Source organism: Lactuca sativa, chromosome 1 (assembly GCF_002870075.4).
Source record: "Lactuca sativa cultivar Salinas chromosome 1, Lsat_Salinas_v11, whole genome shotgun sequence".
NCBI classification, from domain to species: Eukaryota; Viridiplantae; Streptophyta; class Magnoliopsida; order Asterales; family Asteraceae; genus Lactuca; species Lactuca sativa.
Window position 1 is genome coordinate 14,872,941 of NC_056623.2, and position 19,128 is coordinate 14,892,068.

General features: G+C 38.8%; 2 protein-coding genes across 2 annotated transcripts; both read left to right on the forward strand.

The window, feature by feature from the left end:
- Positions 1-5,006: 5,006 nt before the first annotated feature.
- Positions 5,007-12,502, forward strand: LOC111916783 (DNA-directed RNA polymerase II subunit RPB1). The gene is made up of 15 exons (XM_052768690.1): positions 5,007-5,326; positions 5,677-5,940; positions 6,143-6,442; positions 6,523-6,681; positions 6,756-6,917; positions 7,013-7,233; positions 7,324-7,465; positions 7,533-7,868; positions 7,954-8,240; positions 8,340-8,598; positions 8,699-11,715; positions 11,804-11,875; positions 11,966-12,019; positions 12,105-12,212; positions 12,273-12,502. Exons 1-14 carry the CDS (start codon positions 5,243-5,245, stop codon positions 12,205-12,207), a joined length of 5,460 nt encoding a protein of 1,819 aa, XP_052624650.1. The 5' UTR covers positions 5,007-5,242; the 3' UTR covers positions 12,208-12,212; positions 12,273-12,502.
- Positions 12,503-14,976: 2,474 nt separating this feature from the next.
- On the forward strand, positions 14,977-18,752 carry LOC111916785 (histone acetyltransferase of the MYST family 2). Its single transcript, XM_023912445.3, has 9 exons — positions 14,977-15,166; positions 16,466-16,554; positions 16,709-16,768; positions 16,853-17,062; positions 17,327-17,395; positions 17,690-17,851; positions 17,940-18,033; positions 18,113-18,255; positions 18,336-18,752. The coding sequence occupies exons 1-9, from the start codon at positions 15,028-15,030 to the stop codon at positions 18,537-18,539; spliced, it is 1,170 nt and encodes a 389-aa protein (XP_023768213.1). The 5' UTR covers positions 14,977-15,027; the 3' UTR covers positions 18,540-18,752.
- Positions 18,753-19,128: the final 376 nt, after the last annotated feature.

Consider the following 19,128-nt stretch of genomic DNA (forward strand, 5'->3'; position numbering starts at 1 on the left):
AGAAAATAATTTTAAAACTTATTTTTTTTAAAAATAACCAATTAGTTTGGAATTTGATCGGTTGAAACGGGTACATGTTTTTGTGTATAGGTTCCATAGGACTTATAGTTTGTATCAGGTGGGTTCAAAAGGTGTTTAAAATGTGTCCATGAACAAGACTCATTTAAATATAAGGCCAAAACCTTTTTAGATTTTAAAAGTTCCTGATTTCATATTGTCTTTGAAATGTTGAGAATCATAAGTTAACTTTATGATTTTTGAAATTTTTCTTATTAAAAGCATATAACAATTTTAATTTTTTTTTTCTCATTAATAACTTTGCTCCTTGAGTTTTAGAAGGATATTGTTTTCAAATAGAAGCAAAAAACACAAATAGAAGTAAAAAACATTGTGTATGATTTTGAGTGAACTTTTAATTTTATGTATTTTGCAATAGAAAATGACAATTTATAATTGTTTTGCTTAAAATTTTAGACTTTTTAAGTTTTAAAGTCTATTTTATGTTAACATGCACATATTTCTGAAATATCGTAGTCCAGCATGGCGCATATCCAAAATGCCATTATGAAATTTTTTTTTTAAAAAATTGAATTTCTTTTCCGAAGAAAAGCATAGATTTCATGAACCATGTTAGTTTGAAATGTTTATCTAATTAGATTATATGTATTTTAAAGTAAGTATGAAATGTGAAAAACATCTCCAAAATACCAAAAATAGATATAAAACGTATATTCTCAATAGGTATGGGATTCACTTTTCCGATAATTTTTTTGTTAGATTAGTCATTAGGTGTCTTGTAACCCAAATAACCTTAAATATACACCCGACATGATTTATTCCAAAATGTGAAGATCTATCTGCAATTGGTTCTCAAGTTATTTAGAAAAAACAATATCTTAATAGTACAAATCTATGGTGTGTGTGCCATCCCCAAGCTCTTCCCTCCGCTACCAAAAGTACCTGAAACCAAAACTGAAAACCGTAAGCATGAAGCTTAGTGAGTTCCCCACCCTACCATATACCATACGATCACATAACATACATAAATTGTCAGGCATATCTGGGTGCTCGACCTACCCCTTTGGTCCTCTCGACCGGATACTGCCTAGCATATCTAGGTGCCGGCCTCCCCTTCGGTCCTCTCAACTGGATACTACCTAGCATATCTGGGTGTTGGCCTCCCCTTCGGTCCTCTCGACCGGATACTGCGTAGCATATCTGGGTGTTGGCCTCCCCTTCGGTCCTCTCGACCGGATACTGCCTAGCATATCTGGGTGCTGGCCTCCCCTTCGGTCCTCTCGACCGGATACCGGGGAAACTATTTCTCCCCTCTACTACTACCACATAACATGTATCACAATATTAGAATCTATCTAACATGGCTGGGTATGACTACCCCTTGGGCCCTACCGACCGGATATCTTGGGGACTATCTCCCCTATTACTACTACTACTACCACATATCATAACATAACATATTATCAGACATATATGGGGTGTCTGAACTACCATTCGGTCCTAACAACCGAACTCGGGGACTGCTCCCCTCCTACTACCTCTAACTCATACAATAGATCATGCTAGCATATAAACATAACATCACGTACTGTCAGACGTTTATGGGGTGTCTGACTACCCTTCGGTCCTAACAACCGAACTCTACTGATGAGTCATGGAACCCCATACATGCTCCTACTGGTAGTGAGATACGGGCCCAGCCCATACTCACTCTTTCCCTAACTTGGGCCTCGCCCCTGATCTGCTGCTAATGAGATGTGGAACACCATCCACACTCTGCAATTGGTGAGACACAGGACCTCGCCCATACTCACCTCCCTACCAGGCACATACAAGTATCACACACAGAACAAGTATAAAGTATCACATAAACCATTCCTTGGGTACCTGCCCTCTATCATTGGACCTTGTCCGAATATCATACTAGCATACTGTGCCTAGGGCTAACCCCCGGGTCTTCTACTCATAACTACATGGGCCGGCATTGTGGTCGTAGACCCATTCATACAAAGGGAAACTCACATGCACTGGCTGAACTTGCTGATGATCCCACTAGCTGTTGCCCGACCACTCACTGAACTCCTGCTCTACTAGCTTCCCGAGCTATCAATATCAATGCAACACTTAGTCTAACTGACCCCCGACAGTTAACCAAGTCAATTATGGTCTAAGTCAAAGTCCTGGTCAAAGTCAACCTTTCCAAGTCAACCCTACTCGCCGAGTCCACTTACTGACTCACCGAGTTCATATACTCAGGGTCCTTCCATTCGCGACATGACTCGCCGAGTCAGTCCATGACTCGCCGAGTCCAACGATTTCCGAGTCTTGACCTGTCCAACTCGCTGAGTCTCCAACCGACTCACTAATTCGAGTCTCAACTCGAAGGGTTTGGGGTTTCGCAACCTGACTCGCCGAGTCCAAGAACAGACTCGCCGAGTACCAGGCAATCTTCATCCAACTCGCCGAGTTCCTACCCAACATCATCTGACTCGACGAGTTGTGCATCCCACTCGTCGAGTTCCTCCTCATCTTCATGCTACTCGCCGAGTCCACTCGAAGGACTCGCCGAGTCCAATCAGATCTACATACATGCAGAAGACTTTTGAGTCATGCATGGACTCCAAACTGTAGATCTACCCTTCCCAAGCCTATCCCCCACGTAAAGTTGCAAACTTTACGTGTAGAGATGGAGATCTAGGCAAAATACACCATAAACTAGGGTTTAAGGCCAAGGGGCTTCAAAATCGACTCAAGGGCTGATACTTTATGCTTCTCTAGTCCATAACACACTTGGATCTGAAGTAGCAACTCCAGATCCGGCTTCTAACTCAAAATAATATCATTATGGCTAAAGAGCCCCAACAACCACACATAGATCTAGGTGCAAAAAGGGTCCAGGAACTAGTTTGTTACCTCCAAGTGCTCAGAATTAACTCACAATCCCAGATCTATAGCCCCTTCTTGCTCCTCCAAGTTCCTTCTTCCTTTTCCAAGCTTTAATGCATCTTCCAAGGCTCAAATAGGGGATATGGCGGCTAGGGTTTGGTATCCAGGGCTAAAGAGGTAGTAAGGAACCCTAGAAAGGAGATTAAGACGTTTATATAGGCTCCAAGTCCCGAATTTAGGGTTTTCCACGCACAGACCAGACTCGCCGAGTCACCTTGGCCGACTCGCCGAGTCGGTCACTTACTCCTCGACCCGGATCCCGCTCTGACTCGCCGAGTTCCTCCTTGGACTCGCCGAGTCGCCCCTTAACATTAAGGTTTTCTTTACTTTCTTGGGCTTCAAAACTTTGGGTGTTACACTTTTTGAGCATTGGTGCACTGCCTTTTGAGCTCCTGTATGGTCGGGGATATCGTACTCCAGTTTGTTGGGGGAGGTTGGTCACAGAGTCATAGGAAAGACTGAAGTAGTCCTCCCGACCACAGAGCTTATCCAGTAGATCAGACAGAGACTGCAGACCGCTCAGAGTCGACAAAAGAGTTATATTGACCGACGTCGATCAAAGTTGGAGTTTCAGGTCGGCGATATGGTGCTACTAAAGTCTCACATTAGAAGAGTGTGATACACTTCAGGAATATGTGAAATTTGGGTCCTCGATATATTAGATCATTCCGTGTGATCGTCGGGGTACACAAGGTGGCCTACCAGTTGGATTTGTCTAGTGAGCTTAGCCAAATCCACAACAGTTTCCATGTTTCGTAGTTGTGGAACTGCATGTTAGATGATGAGGCAGTGGTCCCTTTGGATGATATTAATGTCGATGAATGCCTGGATTATATTGAGAGGCCGATAGTGATAATGGAAAGAAAGATGAAGACTTTGTGCAATAAGGAGATACTTTTAGTAAAGGTTTAGTGACAACATCGGAAAGGCTCTGAGTGGACCTTGGAGCCGGAGGCGGAGATGCGAGAGCATTATCCTGAGACTTGGTTGACAAGGGTTCATCTCAGAACGTGGCACGTGTCGACTTTTAGGTGGTGTTGCATGGCCCATTCTAGAAGGTGTGTGCGCCGCGCCTCTTGCATGCACGTGCAGATTTCCAAATATTTAAAAATTCGTACTTTCTTCATATGAATTATGTTTTTGACGTTTTTTATATATACGCGTAGCTATCGACGGGATCTATAACTTTCATTTAGACTTTGTCAGCTATTTTTCAATTTATTTTTAAAACTATATTTTTAACACGCTTAAACTGTTAAAACCTGTGTAAAAATCATAACTTTCTCATACGATATTCGTTCTCGACTATCTTTATATCGACATAATCGTATAAACAAGATGTTCATCTCTCGTTTATATTTTTTTCTTAACAATCGACTGATTTCGATTTCGGTTTTTATGTTGTACATTGTTACACTGAAACTTATAAAAATCATAATTTTCTCTTGTGAAGTAAGATTTGGATGTTATCTATACACACGCTTTCGGTTTTGCGATTACTATGACTTTCTTCAAGACTATCTGTTCTAATTAGTCATCTATCAAAATCGGCTATTTACGTGACTGATTATACTGTAAGCGAAAAAAATAGGATATTACACAAATAATGAAAAAAAAGACATGTTGTGGTTTTGTGTCTCGTGTTCCTCCACATTCTCGTACTGCCGTATCAACCCACAACATGCAGTATATGTAAACCGTTTAACCTAAAAAACAATAAAATTGTTAGAACACAGTATATCTTGGTTCTAAGACAAGTATTTTGAGATTACATGGTATTTTTAAAAAATACTTAGTTTTGATTGTTTTATGTAATCATACATAAGGTTAATTTTTGTATTATTCTTTAAATCTTTATTGAATATTATTAAAAAAATAATTTACTTGGGAACCAAGTAATTTACCATTGTTTTCTTTTTCATCCACAACCAAAAGACCGACTATATCCCTATAGAGGTCATTACGGTAATTTCCATCTCTCGAAGCAACTGCTAGGGCATAACCGGCTGTATCCGCTTATAAATACCCTTCTCCGTCCTCCATCCTTCATTCTTGATGCAACGCTCCTCGGTAGATCCCGAGAGCGAAAAACGAACCTCTCACAAGAGTGAAGCGAAAAACCTTCGCAATCAATCCAACTTTTAAATCATTCCATAGATCGAATCAAAATTTTAATTCAAAATTATAAACTCGCTCAACCCTCTTCAAATATTTCGATACCCTAATTTTCTTGACTTTCGTCTGCAAATTTGGTCGATCTGGCTACAGAGCAACAGTAATGGATATACGGTTCCCGCACTCTCCGGCAGAGGTTGCAAAAGTCCGGCTGGTTCAGTTCGGCATCCTCAGTCCTGATGAAATTGTAATAACGATTTCTTCCCTTTCCGTTGCTTTTCTTGGTCATTGTATACGGAATTCCAGAATCCATTCGGTCTTTCGTCAGTTGGTGTTGTCTTTTGTGTGGTCTTGATAACAATTTTTTTTTCGGTTTAGAGGTGTTTGCATGAAAAGTTTGAGGTTAGGAAGAGTTTTCATTGTTTCTTGTTAGTGATCATCATTGGCGTCCTATAGTTAGTCGTAACCACTTGTCTTGAGCTGAGGGCTTGACTGAGTAGATGTTTTTTTTTTTTTTTTGTTATTGTATTTGTGGGAGTAGAACTAGAACAACGCAAGAATCATCATGGCTTATATTGTTTATGTTTCTTGTTGCAGAGACAAATGTCTGTTGTGCATATAGAGCATGGTGAAACGACAGAAAGAGGGAAGCCCAAGGTAGCGGGACTTAGTGACCCGAGGCTTGGGACTATTGATCGGAAAATGAAATGTGAGACATGTATGGCTAATATGGCCGAGTGCCCTGGTCATTTTGGGCATCTCGAGCTTGCCAAACCTATGTTTCATATTGGATTTATGAAGACAGTACTCAGCATTATGCGATGCGTGTGCTTCAATTGCTCAAAAATACTTGCGGATGAGGTACTCTATAAAAATGCAATTTGGGTTATTTGGAGTTATGTAGATTCAATATTCTTTATGAAGTTTGTTTTATAGCTTGAATTGAAACAAGTATTTTGTTACAATCTGTTTGTTAGTGTTATGAGTTATGACCATGTGCATTGAACTCTGTATGCTAGTATGTCTAAATCTTGATGTCCTTTGATTGTTTCTGGTTCTACAGGAGGATCACAAATTCAAGCAAGCCCAAAAAATTAGAAACCCAAAAAACAGGCTTAAGAAGATTCTAGATGCGTGCAAGAGCAAAACTAAATGTGATGGTGGTGATGAGATTGATTCTCAAAACCAGGATACGGATGAACCAGTTAAGAAGAGCCGGGGTGGTTGTGGTGCACAGCAACCAAAGATCACCATTGAAGGTATGAAAATGGTTGCAGAATACAAGCTTCAGAAGAAGAAAAGTGATGACTCAGAACAGCTTCCTGAGCCGGCTGAAAGAAAGCAACAGCTTTCTGCAGAAAAAGTATCATTCTGGAACTCCACATTACGTTTACATAGTGAACTATTGTGTTATAATGGCTCATAAGCATCAATATATTCCAGGTTCTGAGTGTATTGAAGCGGGTTAGTGATGAAGACTGCATATTGTTGGGTTTGAACCCCAAATATGCTCGTCCAGATTGGATGATCCTGCAGGTTCTTCCAATACCTCCACCCCCAGTCAGACCATCTGTGATGATGGATACATCTGCTCGTAGTGAGGCAAGTTTCTTTGTTTAGGTTCTTTTTAGTCAAGATTTCATTCGACTTACTATTTGTACTCATGTCTGAAACAGGATGACTTGACTCATCAACTGGCCATGATCATCAGACACAATGAGAATCTTAGGAGGCAAGAAAGGAATGGAGCTCCTGCACACATAATCTCTGAATTTGCACAGCTACTTCAGTTCCATGTTGCTACATATTTTGACAATGAGCTTCCTGGTCAACCAAGGGTATATATATAAGTTTCTATTCAATATCAAATTACACATTTGTTGTAGTATAGTTACATTGTCCTCACATGGAATATTGTTCATCCCACCTACAGGCTACACAACGGTCAGGGCGTCCTATTAAATCCATATGCAGTAGGCTCAAGGCAAAGGAGGGTCGGATCAGAGGCAATCTGATGGGGAAGCGTGTTGACTTTTCAGCACGTACAGTCATCACTCCAGATCCAACCATTAACATTGATCAACTTGGAGTACCATGGAGTATTGCTTTGAATCTTACTTATCCTGAGACTGTTACTCCTTATAACATAGAAAGGTCTTCTTCTTCTTCACTTTATTATCTTTTTCTCTACTTCTTCCCATTTGAGTTTTAGTTAAACTTGTTTTTTCTTCCATTTTCCATTAGGCTGAAGGAGCTTGTTGAGTATGGTCCTCATCCTCCCCCTGGTAAAACTGGAGCCAAGTATATTATTAGGGACGATGGTCAAAGGCTTGATCTTCGTTACTTGAAGAAAAGTAGTGATCATCATCTGGAGTTTGGATACAAGGCATGTTGTACCTTCTGTATCTCCTTGATTATCTTATCATTCTTGATAACCTTGTTATCCTACACAGGTGGAGAGACACTTGAATGATGGAGATTTTGTGCTTTTCAATCGACAACCGAGTCTGCATAAGATGTCTATAATGGGGCATAGGATCAAGATCATGCCATACTCCACCTTCCGGTTAAATCTATCTGTCACTTCACCATACAATGCTGATTTTGATGGAGATGAAATGAACATGCATGTGCCTCAGTCATTTGAAACAAGAGCAGAGGTTCTGGAGCTGATGATGGTGCCTAAATGCATAGTATCACCTCAGGCCAATCGGCCAGTTATGGGTATCGTGCAGGATACACTCTTAGGTTGTCGTAAAGTCACCAAGAGAGATACTTTTATTGAAAAGGTGATACTTTTAAGCCTTTCAAGACTTTCGAGATGATAGTTAAACATCTTTGATTTGACCTTTGATGACCTTGTTTGATATGCAGGATGTTTTCATGAACATATTGATGTGGTGGGAGGATTTTGATGGAAAAGTACCAACACCTACCATTCTGAAACCTAGACCTTTATGGACTGGGAAACAAGTGTTCAATCTCATCATTCCAAAGCAGATCAATCTGATTAGGACAGCAGCTTGGCATTCGGAAACTGAAACCGGGCATATGACACCGGGTGATACTCAAGTTCGAATAGAGAAGGGAGAGGTTATAACTGGCACCCTTTGTAAAAAAACCCTCGGTGCATCTACAGGGAGTTTGATACATGTCATCTGGTGTGTTTTCTCTTTCTGTACTTGTGTGACATGGTAATTAGTAATTAGTTGGTGTGGGTGTAATTTATGTTTATAATCATCCATTCATTCATGTTACAGGGAGGAAGTTGGTCCAGATGCTGCCCGCAAGTTTCTTGGACATACCCAGTGGCTTGTTAACTACTGGCTTTTGCAACAAGGGTTCAGCATTGGCATTGGAGACACCATTGCTGATGCAGCAACCATGGAAACCATCAATGAAACTATTTCAAAAGCCAAGAATGAGGTGAAAGAACTTATTAGAACTGCTCATGATAAACAGCTGGAGCCAGAGCCTGGTCGAACTATGATGGAGTCATTTGAAAACAGAGTGAATCAGGTACTACCCCCATTCATTGTGATAACTTCCACAATCACCATGGCTACACTACACTGGTTATGTGATTATGAAATAGTAACATGGTGTAAATTGTGTTCAGGTCCTGAACAAGGCTCGTGATGACGCAGGAAGTAGTGCTCAGAAAAGTTTATCAGAAAGCAACAATCTCAAGGCTATGGTGACAGCAGGTTCCAAAGGAAGTTTCATCAATATATCTCAAATGACTGCTTGTGTGGGACAACAGAACGTTGAGGGTAAACGAATCCCGTATGGGTTCATAGATCGAACGCTTCCTCATTTCACAAAAGATGATAATGGACCTGAAAGTCGTGGGTTTGTGGAGAACTCTTATCTTCGAGGTTTGACACCACAAGAGTTCTTCTTTCACGCCATGGGAGGTAGAGAAGGTCTGATTGATACTGCTGTGAAAACATCAGAAACTGGTTATATTCAGAGGAGACTGGTGAAAGCTATGGAAGACATCATGGTGAAGTATGATGGTACTGTGAGGAACTCTCTTGGTGATGTTATCCAGTTTCTTTATGGAGAAGATGGAATGGATGCGGTTTGGATCGAGTCTCAGAAACTTGATTCTTTGAAAATCAAGAAAAAGGAGTTTGATCGGCTTTTCAAGTATGAAATTGATGATGAAAACTGGAATCCAAGTTACATGCTTCCAGAACATGTGGAGGATTTGAAAACAATCCGGGAGTTCCGGAACGTGTTCGATGCCGAAGTACAAAAACTAGAAGCCGATCGTGTCCAGCTTGGAACTGAAATTGCCACCACTGGTGACAACACATGGCCCATGCCTGTAAACCTCAAAAGGTTGATTTGGAATGCACAAAAGACATTCAAGGTTGATTTGAGAAGGCCATCTGATATGCATCCTATGGAAATCGTGGAAGCTGTTGATAAGCTTCAAGAAAGGCTGCGTGTTGTCCCGGGTGATGATCAGTTGAGTATTGAAGCCCAAAAGAACGCCACCCTTTTCTTCAATATTCTCCTTCGTAGTACTTTTGCTAGCAAGAGGGTGTTGAGTGAGTACAGGTTGACCCGTGAGGCGTTTGAATGGGTTATCGGTGAGATAGAGTCCAGATTCCTGCAGTCGCTTGTTGCACCCGGGGAAATGATTGGGTGTGTTGCGGCCCAGTCTATCGGTGAACCTGCGACACAGATGACCCTAAACACCTTCCATTATGCTGGTGTGAGTGCTAAGAATGTTACCCTGGGTGTACCCCGATTGAGGGAGATTATCAATGTTGCTAAGAAGATCAAAACCCCTTCGTTGTCAGTCTATTTGAAGCCTGAGGTTAGTAAAACAAAAGATCGGGCCAAAAACGTGCAGTGTGCTTTGGAGTACACCACACTACGGAGTGTGACTCAAGCCACTGAAGTGTGGTATGACCCGGATCCCATGAGTACAATCATCGAAGAAGATGTTGACTTTGTCAAATCTTACTATGAAATGCCCGATGAAGAGATCGACCCGGATAAGATATCTCCCTGGTTGCTCCGTATTGAGTTGAATCGTGAGATGATGGTTGACAAGAAGCTGAGCATGGCGGATATTGCTGAAAAGATCAATCTTGAATTCGACGATGATTTGACATGTATATTTAACGATGACAATGCTGAAAAGTTGATTTTGAGAATACGTATCATGAATGATGAAGCCCCGAAAGGCGAAATGCAAGACGAATCGGCTGAGGACGATGTCTTCCTTAAAAAGATTGAAAGTAATATGTTGACAGAAATGGCGTTGCGTGGGATTCCCGATATCAACAAGGTGTTTATCAAATCAGGGAAAGTCAACAAGTTTGATGAGAACGAAGGGTTCAAGCCCGAAAACGAATGGATGTTGGATACAGAAGGTGTGAATCTTTTAGCCGTGATGTGTCATGAAGACGTGGATGCGTTGAGATCCACCAGTAATCATCTGATTGAAGTGATTGAGGTTCTTGGGATTGAAGCTGTTAGAAGGTCGTTGCTGGACGAACTTCGGGTGGTGATTTCGTTTGATGGGTCGTATGTGAATTACCGACATTTGGCTATTTTATGTGATACCATGACGTACCGTGGGCATCTTATGGCTATCACACGACACGGGATCAACAGAAATGATACGGGCCCCATGATGAGGTGTTCGTTTGAAGAAACGGTTGATATTCTTCTTGATGCTGCGGTTTATGCGGAAACCGATTATCTCCGGGGTGTTACTGAGAACATAATGCTGGGGCAGCTTGCTCCTATTGGGACCGGAGACTGTGCTTTGTTGTTGAACGAAGAGATGTTACAGCAAGCGATTGATGTTCAGCTTCCGAGTTACATGGACGGGCTGGATATCGGGATGACACCTGGGCGGTCCCCCATTACTCCTTTCCACGATGGTGCAATGTCTCCCACGAATTATCTGTTGAGCCCAAATCTACGGCTGTCTCCGATTAACGATGCACAGTTTTCGCCTTATGTTGGTGGGATGGGTTTTTCGCCAACTTCATCACCGGGCTATAGCCCGTCGTCCCCCGGGTACAGCCCATCATCTCCGGGATACAGCCCCACCTCGCCTGGTTATAGCCCAACCTCACCGGGCTATAGCCCTACATCTCCGGGTTACAGTCCCACCTCTCCAACTTACAGCCCAAGTTCACCCGGTTATAGCCCAACAAGTCCTACCTACTCACCCACTTCACCTAGCTACTCCCCTACCTCACCAAGCTACTCACCCACATCACCTAGCTACAGCCCTACATCGCCAGCTTACAGCCCGACCTCTCCGGCTTACAGCCCGACCTCTCCTTCCTACAGCCCGACATCACCATCCTACAGCCCAACCTCACCCTCCTACAGCCCAACCTCACCCTCTTACAGCCCGACCTCTCCTTCCTACAGCCCAACATCACCATCCTACAGCCCGACCTCCCCTTCCTACAGCCCAACCTCCCCTGCTTACAGCCCAACTTCACCTGGGTACAGTCCTACTTCCCCAAGCTACAGTCCTACTTCTCCAAGTTACAGTCCCACCTCACCAAGTTACAACCCTTCATCCGCTAAGTACAGCCCCTCGTTGGCTTATTCTCCTAGTAGTCCATACAGCCCTACATCCCCCAACTACAGGTACCAATTACCAACCAACCAGTGTCTTGTTGTTTTTAAAAAGCATTATGTTTGTTGATGTGTGTGTTTTTTGTTAAAATGTTTGCAGCCCCACATCGCCATCATATTCTCCAACATCTCCGTCTTACTCTCCTTCCAGCCCTACATATAGTCCCACCAGGTACATTAATTACATCTTATCTTAGTTGTTGTTGTATATTTATTATTGAGAGTAGAGATGATGGACGTTTCATATTTGGTTTTTGTGCAGTCCTTACAACGCCGGTGTGAGTCCAGACTTCAGCCCAGGCTCACCACAATACAGGTAACTTTTTATTTATTATTGTTTTTTTAATAATAAAAGAATTTGTTAATAAAATTACATGTTATGTGGTTTTGGGTTTTGTCAGCCCTAGTGCTGGGTACTCGCCTAGTGCTCCTGGGTATTCGCCATCATCAACAAGCCAGTATACTCCTCATATGAGCAACAAGGACGATACATCAAAGCCATAATAAACATATATATATATATATATATATATATATATATATATATATATATATATATATATATATATATATATATATATATATATATATATATATATATATATATATATTCTATTTTGGAGAAAACCCCAAAGGATATAAGATGGATGGATATGCTAGTCTTGTCTTGCTTGTGTTTTATAATTTGTATCTCCATCACCCGTTTCCATGGATTGGATTGCTACTTGTTAGATATGACATGATGGACTTGACTTTTAACTCGTTCGTATAAAGTGGGACAAGAAAGAGTATTATTGTTTTTTTGGTTACAGATCTCAAACTAAAAACTGGGCTAACTGAATATCCATCCATCAACTTGTAAAATTTGCTCTCCCAAGTTTCATGTCATCATCAACAATTAGATTTGGTGTATCTATCACCGGACTTGCTTTGAAATCAAATTTATTTATTTTTAAAATTAAATTTAATGTATTGCCATACTACATCAGTGTTGGTTGGATGACATAAAAAACAATATTGAAAAAAACTATAGATAACAAGTTTGAAAAATGCTTAGTTAAATTGACATGAACGGGAATAGAAAGGCAAACACCTAACAAATCATGGTTTATAGAAACAAATCAAACACTTGCATGTGATATACTTCTAGCGGTTAACGGGTTGAGGTTCAAAAATCCTGTATGTCCAATCACCAAAATGTTGTTCTTGCTCCATAATTTACCCTACATCATATGCTGTGGGGCGGGTTCAACATGGACATAGAGGGTGTGCAATTTACCCCATTTTTTAGAAACAAATCAAACGTGCGTCCATTTATAAAATTTAGTAACAAACCATCTCACTGATTAGCTATGTCCAAAGGGTGCACTTACCATTTTTATAAAAACAAATCAAACGCCTCAGAAAGAATCCGTTTAACAAAATTAGCAACAAACCATACTACCAATTTGCTGTCTAGACAATAAACTATACTCAACAACAAATACAAATACGATTGATAATGTGAAAAACAGAAATCAGTTTCAGTTGAAGAATATATACAAAAACCCAAACACCATGATGTATGGTGTATGATATAAAATGTTCGCCTAATTAAGAACGCAAAGTAGAAGTATTGCTTTGTGTTAGGCAACACAATGATTTTCTCAAAGCTTTCCAACTTGGAGCTCATGAATCATTCACACATGTTAAACCGTTTATAAAATAGGGAGAATAATGAATTCAATAACCATTTAGTTCATTATAATGAGCTAACAAATCCCTTTCTTTTTGCCATTGGACTTCCCAATCGAATTCACCGTAACAGTCATAATGATCAACTTTACAAAGATCCCATTGTATTCCGCAAGCTCGTAGCATGAGTCCCGATAAACCCCAATTTCTTGCTTCCTCTCTGCCGATAATTCCTACTCTTTCAACTCATTCTAAAAAAATGGGATTCCGTGTAATAAGGTTAGATATTTAGTAATTTCTGTTATCCTAATAATCCAAACATTTATCTATCCTCCATGAGGTAAATCAACAATGATTCCATTGCAAATGATTACGTGTAAAATAAACTCTGAATATCGATGAAGAATATAGACGATTTCATATGTTGGAGCTCCAAAAAACATTTCACTAAGTATAATTCAACCCATTGCCCTTTTTTTTTTTTTTTTTTAACACGTGGAAACCCTATCTTTGCCAAATATCATTTTTTCATTTAATTAAATTAGAAAATATAAAATAAAATAAAACATAACATTCTATTCATTTAAAAATAAAAATTTGCTAATTTAAAACAATAAAAAATTTCTAAAGTAATATTAAAAATAACATTTAATTAAAAAACCACACTATAAATAAAAAGAAAATACACGATAATTTAAAAAATACACTTAAAAAAGACAGCATAATTTAACATGAAATGCATTCAAAATAATATGGTCAAAAGTGAATGATCAGAAGAATTCTCTGTATAAATTAGTTAATCTTGTATACAATAAAGTTGGTCACAAACATTTAATCGGAAACATCACATGATTTGTACAATACAAAAAAAAAACAACTGAGTCAATGCGAAAGCAAAAGTTAAATTGGTCAGCTTTATTTTGTATTATGCAAGTGCCTTTATTTCTCATGCATTCACACTTGAATTGAATTGACAAAAGGAATGCGTTGGTGAAAACGAATCAATATCAGTTACCTGTTGAACCCGCTCAACCAATATGGTTAACCGGCGATACCACAGGTACCGAATTTTTCCGTTTGTACAACCTGCAACGGTACCCTCCTACCTTATAAATGACAAAATTCGTCTGTAGACATCAAAATAGAACATTTTCATATCATATTTGCTTTAGGGCTTCTTTCTGTTTGAAAAATGTTTTTATTTGTGTTGCATTACTTGTATATATAGTTGCATCCAAAAAAATGATATCGAAACACTTTGATCAAAACATTTTTAGAAAACTTGATTAAAGAAGACGAAAATGCTGAATTTCAGACAAAGATAAGAATAGAACGTATTCCATCTATCACATATTCATAACACATGAGTGGACAAGTGTTGCAAATTTACAATTATGATAAAGTTATAGAATTACAATTTTAACGGTGGTTAAGTTGGACTAAAGATGTAGAAGCTAAAACTATTTTGATCATAATTAAAAATGATTTAAAAGTTAAAACTATTGGACTAATCCCGCAAGATGAGAAATAGTTAAAGGGCTAATTATGCCATTCCTTCCACTCTTCAACCCTCGTCCTCGTATAAGTTCATCAAAATTTGAGCCGAGGATCCACTTCGTATCGCAGCAGTCTGTGTATGAAATCATCGTTATGCAGCCACTAGAAGTGGGTACTCGCGTTCTCTGCCGTTGGCGGGACGGAAAACATCATCCCGTCAAGGTAATCGAGCGTCGTAGACTTCACACCGGCGGGCCTAATGACTACGAGTACTACGTTCATTACACAGAGTGTAAGATATAGACTCCTTTATCTACTTCTTTTTTGCAATATGTTCAATGATTTCCGTGTGGTACCAATTTTATCTGGAGGGACCTTTTTTCTGCTTTCTTAGGCTGTTTCTTTGTACCGGATAATTTAGGTTTTATGAAATTGGGGTTTCTTAGAATGACCAGGGCTTTCTAAGAATTGCTGGTTATGCTTGCAATTCACAAGTTGCGAAGGTTACTTTTTTTTTTTCTTTATTATTTGGCCAGTTGAGCAGAAAGACTAAAAAGAATGTTTAACTATGTTGTAGCAACTGAACTTAGCTAGGTTTGAATAGGTAGATATATTGGACGCGTTGGGATACTTTTAGTAGATTAAGATAAAAATTGCAAGTTTTAGGCTTATTTTATTAACGTTCAATTTAAGTATCAAACACTTGTTTTATACAATTCATCATGATCTAGTGACCTTGGTAGTTGGTTTCATGCATTTAGATTAAATATAGTCCATGTAGTCATGTACATGGTTAATTATTTCTATTATAGCAATTAGTGTTTCTATAGTATGGTTTATCTTATGTATAGTTTATAGCATGAAAGGAGTCAAGGACAATAAAAGTATCAGAACATAAAGAACAGATTTTGCGTTTTCAAAATCTAAATGCTTTTTCAGTTTTCAGATTTATTTTTTTCGAAAATGGAACAGTCTTAGTTTATTTACATGGCAGTAGAAATAGAAATCAAAATACTGTTTAGGCTATTTAAATCTTTGAACATAATAAATGAAAACCGTAATGGCTTCCACAAAAAAACATAGGTCTATTGGCACCATATTATTCATTTTTTGTGCAAAATCTGAATTTGTGTCTTTTATGATAAACCTTTTATCTTAATTCAAATCATGTTATTTATTTCAAATCTTGGTTAGTAAGTAATCCAAACAAACTGTGAAGAAACTCCAACATAAATTCTTCCATTTTGACGCATGGACAGTTTCCATCAGAGAGCTACTAACTTACCTAGCTTCTTTAAAAGACTATAAAGCTTTATGCTCTTCTTTCTCTGCTTAAAATATTTAACAGTTATGCTATGCTACATATAGTACCATGGAATACATTCTTAGAGGCCAACCAAACATGATCATGGAATGTAATGACTTATTCCATTACCTTGCTCATTCAGTTATCTCTTCCACTTCATTCTGTCCAACCAAATGAAAGAGACCCTTGATGTTTTGCAGTAGTGACTACTAGTAGTAGTGTATGTATGTGGCATAGTGGTTTTCTGCTTTTGATATGTGATGAGTTCTCTTCATTTCCTGACAGTCAATAGGAGGCTTGATGAATGGGTTAGACTTGAGCAGCTTGACCTTGACTCAGTAGAAAACGATGTTGATGAAAAGGTGGAAGACAAGGTAATATATGTCTCCTTTGTTCCTGTTTTTCAATTAGTCTTTTAGCATCTTGTAAATTGTAACGCTGTCCTTAGTCCTTACATATTGATTCACTATGCTGAACTTTGAAAGAGACTTTACCTGATATCCTTCTTTGGGCATTGATGTTTTTTAGGTAACAGGTTTGAAAATGACACGCCACCAGAAACGTAAGATTGATGAGACTCATGTTGAGGTTTGTGCTATTTCATTATTGAGTTTAATAAGGCTATTGAGGTCTTCTCAACCTTAGTTTTGGATTGGGTTATAATTTATACAGGGGCATGAAGAGCTTGATGCTGCCAGCTTACGTGAACATGAAGAGTTCACCAAAGTCAAAAACATTGCAACTATAGAACTTGGAAGATATGAGATTGAGACATGGTACTTCTCCCCCTTTCCACCAGAATACAATGACTCCCTCAATCTCTACTTTTGTGAGTTTTGTCTCACTTTCATGAAGCGCAAAGAACAGCTTCAGAGACATATGGTGCGTAGTTGTATGCTACTACAATTTCTTTCATTTTCATAATTTGTTAAATTTAGATGATGACATGCCATGCTTCTGAAGATAAACAGGGGACAATCTTGTAATTTAGTCTTTATTCAACTTAAAACGTTCACTAGCAAGAGATATTTCAACACATAACTTATCTAACATAATATCTTTTGGTTTCTTGCATTTAAAAAGGAAGTGGAAGAATCAACTGAACAATTAAGTTATACTAAAATCATTTGTCTTTTTTTTTTGCAGAAAAAATGTGATCTCAAACATCCCCCTGGTGATGAGATATATCGGAGTGGTACTCTATCAATGTTTGAGGTATATTTCCTTGACATTTTAATACATGCCAAGCCAAGACACTAACATGTGCATACAAAAAAATGTACATAAAAAAAAGACACTTGAAGTAGAAGTGCAATATTACAGTCTTACAGCAGAAAATAAATGCATAGTTTCATCAAACATTGTGTACAGTTATGGTATTAGAGCAGGAAATAAGTAAAGCAAACCAATATCAATGTAGAAAATAAACTATAAATAGTAAAACTCAAATTGTAAAAGTAAACAAGAGATGACAAGTTACTAGTTAGTAACAGTTGTGTTTTGTAACAGGTTGATGGGAAAAAGAACAAAGTCTATGGCCAAAATCTCTGCTATCTTGCAAAATTGTTTCTTGATCACAAGACCCTCTACTATGATGTTGACTTGTTTCTGTTTTACGTGCTGTGTGAGTGTGATGATCGGGGATGCCACATGGTCGGCTATTTCTCCAAGGTTATTTCTGTCTTTTGCTCATCTTTTTACAATACTTTGTAGTTTGTAGCAAGGATTTTGTTTGATTGGGTTGTTTATGTAATTACAGGAAAAGCATTCAGAGGAGTCATACAATCTAGCATGTATTCTAACGCTTCCTCCTTATCAGAGGAAAGGCTATGGAAAATTCCTAATTGCATTTTGTAAGTTCCCTCTTGCCAACTCCCTTAATTTATTATATATAAAAAAAAAAATATGTTTTTGATGTGGGATATGATGCAGCATATGAGCTTTCAAAGAAAGAAGGTAAAGTTGGGACACCTGAAAGGCCTCTTTCTGACCTGGGATTGCTTAGCTACAGGGGATATTGGACCAGGGTTCTTTTAGACATTTTGAAAAAGCACAAAGGAAACATATCCATCAAGGTTTGTCGCTATTATTAGTTATTTCCAAATATGCCCTCCCTCAGGTCCCTGATTATGTATTATATATATAATGTGAACAGGAGCTTAGTGACATGACAGCGATCAGGGCGGAAGACATATTGGCAACCCTTCAGGCGTTGGAACTGATACAGTACAGGAAAGGGCAGCATGTGATCTGTGCAGATCCAAAGGTGTTGGATCGCCATCTAAAAGCAGCTGGTCGTGGTGGTCTTGAGGTTGATGTTAGCAAATTGATTTGGACACCTTATAAAGAACAAGGTTGAGACTTCATTTCCAGTCATCCTTCGTTTCTAGGATTTTACAGATACTTAATTCACCTCAACCCGTATATGTAAAATTGATGCTTCTTATCCTTCAATTCTGGAAAATCCTTAATGAAGCTACCAGGGTTTTGCTTCTTCTTTTGCAATGTGTATTTTTTATAACATAAAGACTTCATTATTAATGTAGGTTAAACCCCAGTTGTTACTCAACAAGACATGACAAAATATGTTGCATCACGTTTGGTATACCGTGGATTAGGACTGTGACCATTGTAATTGGGCGAAAATTGCAGTTTTCACAATTATGCTCAACTCTCTTAAGGTCATGGAGTAAGGGGAATGTTAAATCACATAAAAATTCTCTTTCAAAATCAAAGCAAAAATGTAGGAGTTGAAGTGTTGATCCATGATGGAGCCCTATTCTAAATGTGAAAGACTCCATATCACTTATTAGATTACCAACACATGTCCTTGACCGCAAATGCATATCATGATATCCATGATATACCTCCCTAGAACCTGTATATGGTCCTCCAAAATAAACACCATATGCAGGTCCTTACTTTTCATCTCTATATTTTACCTATAT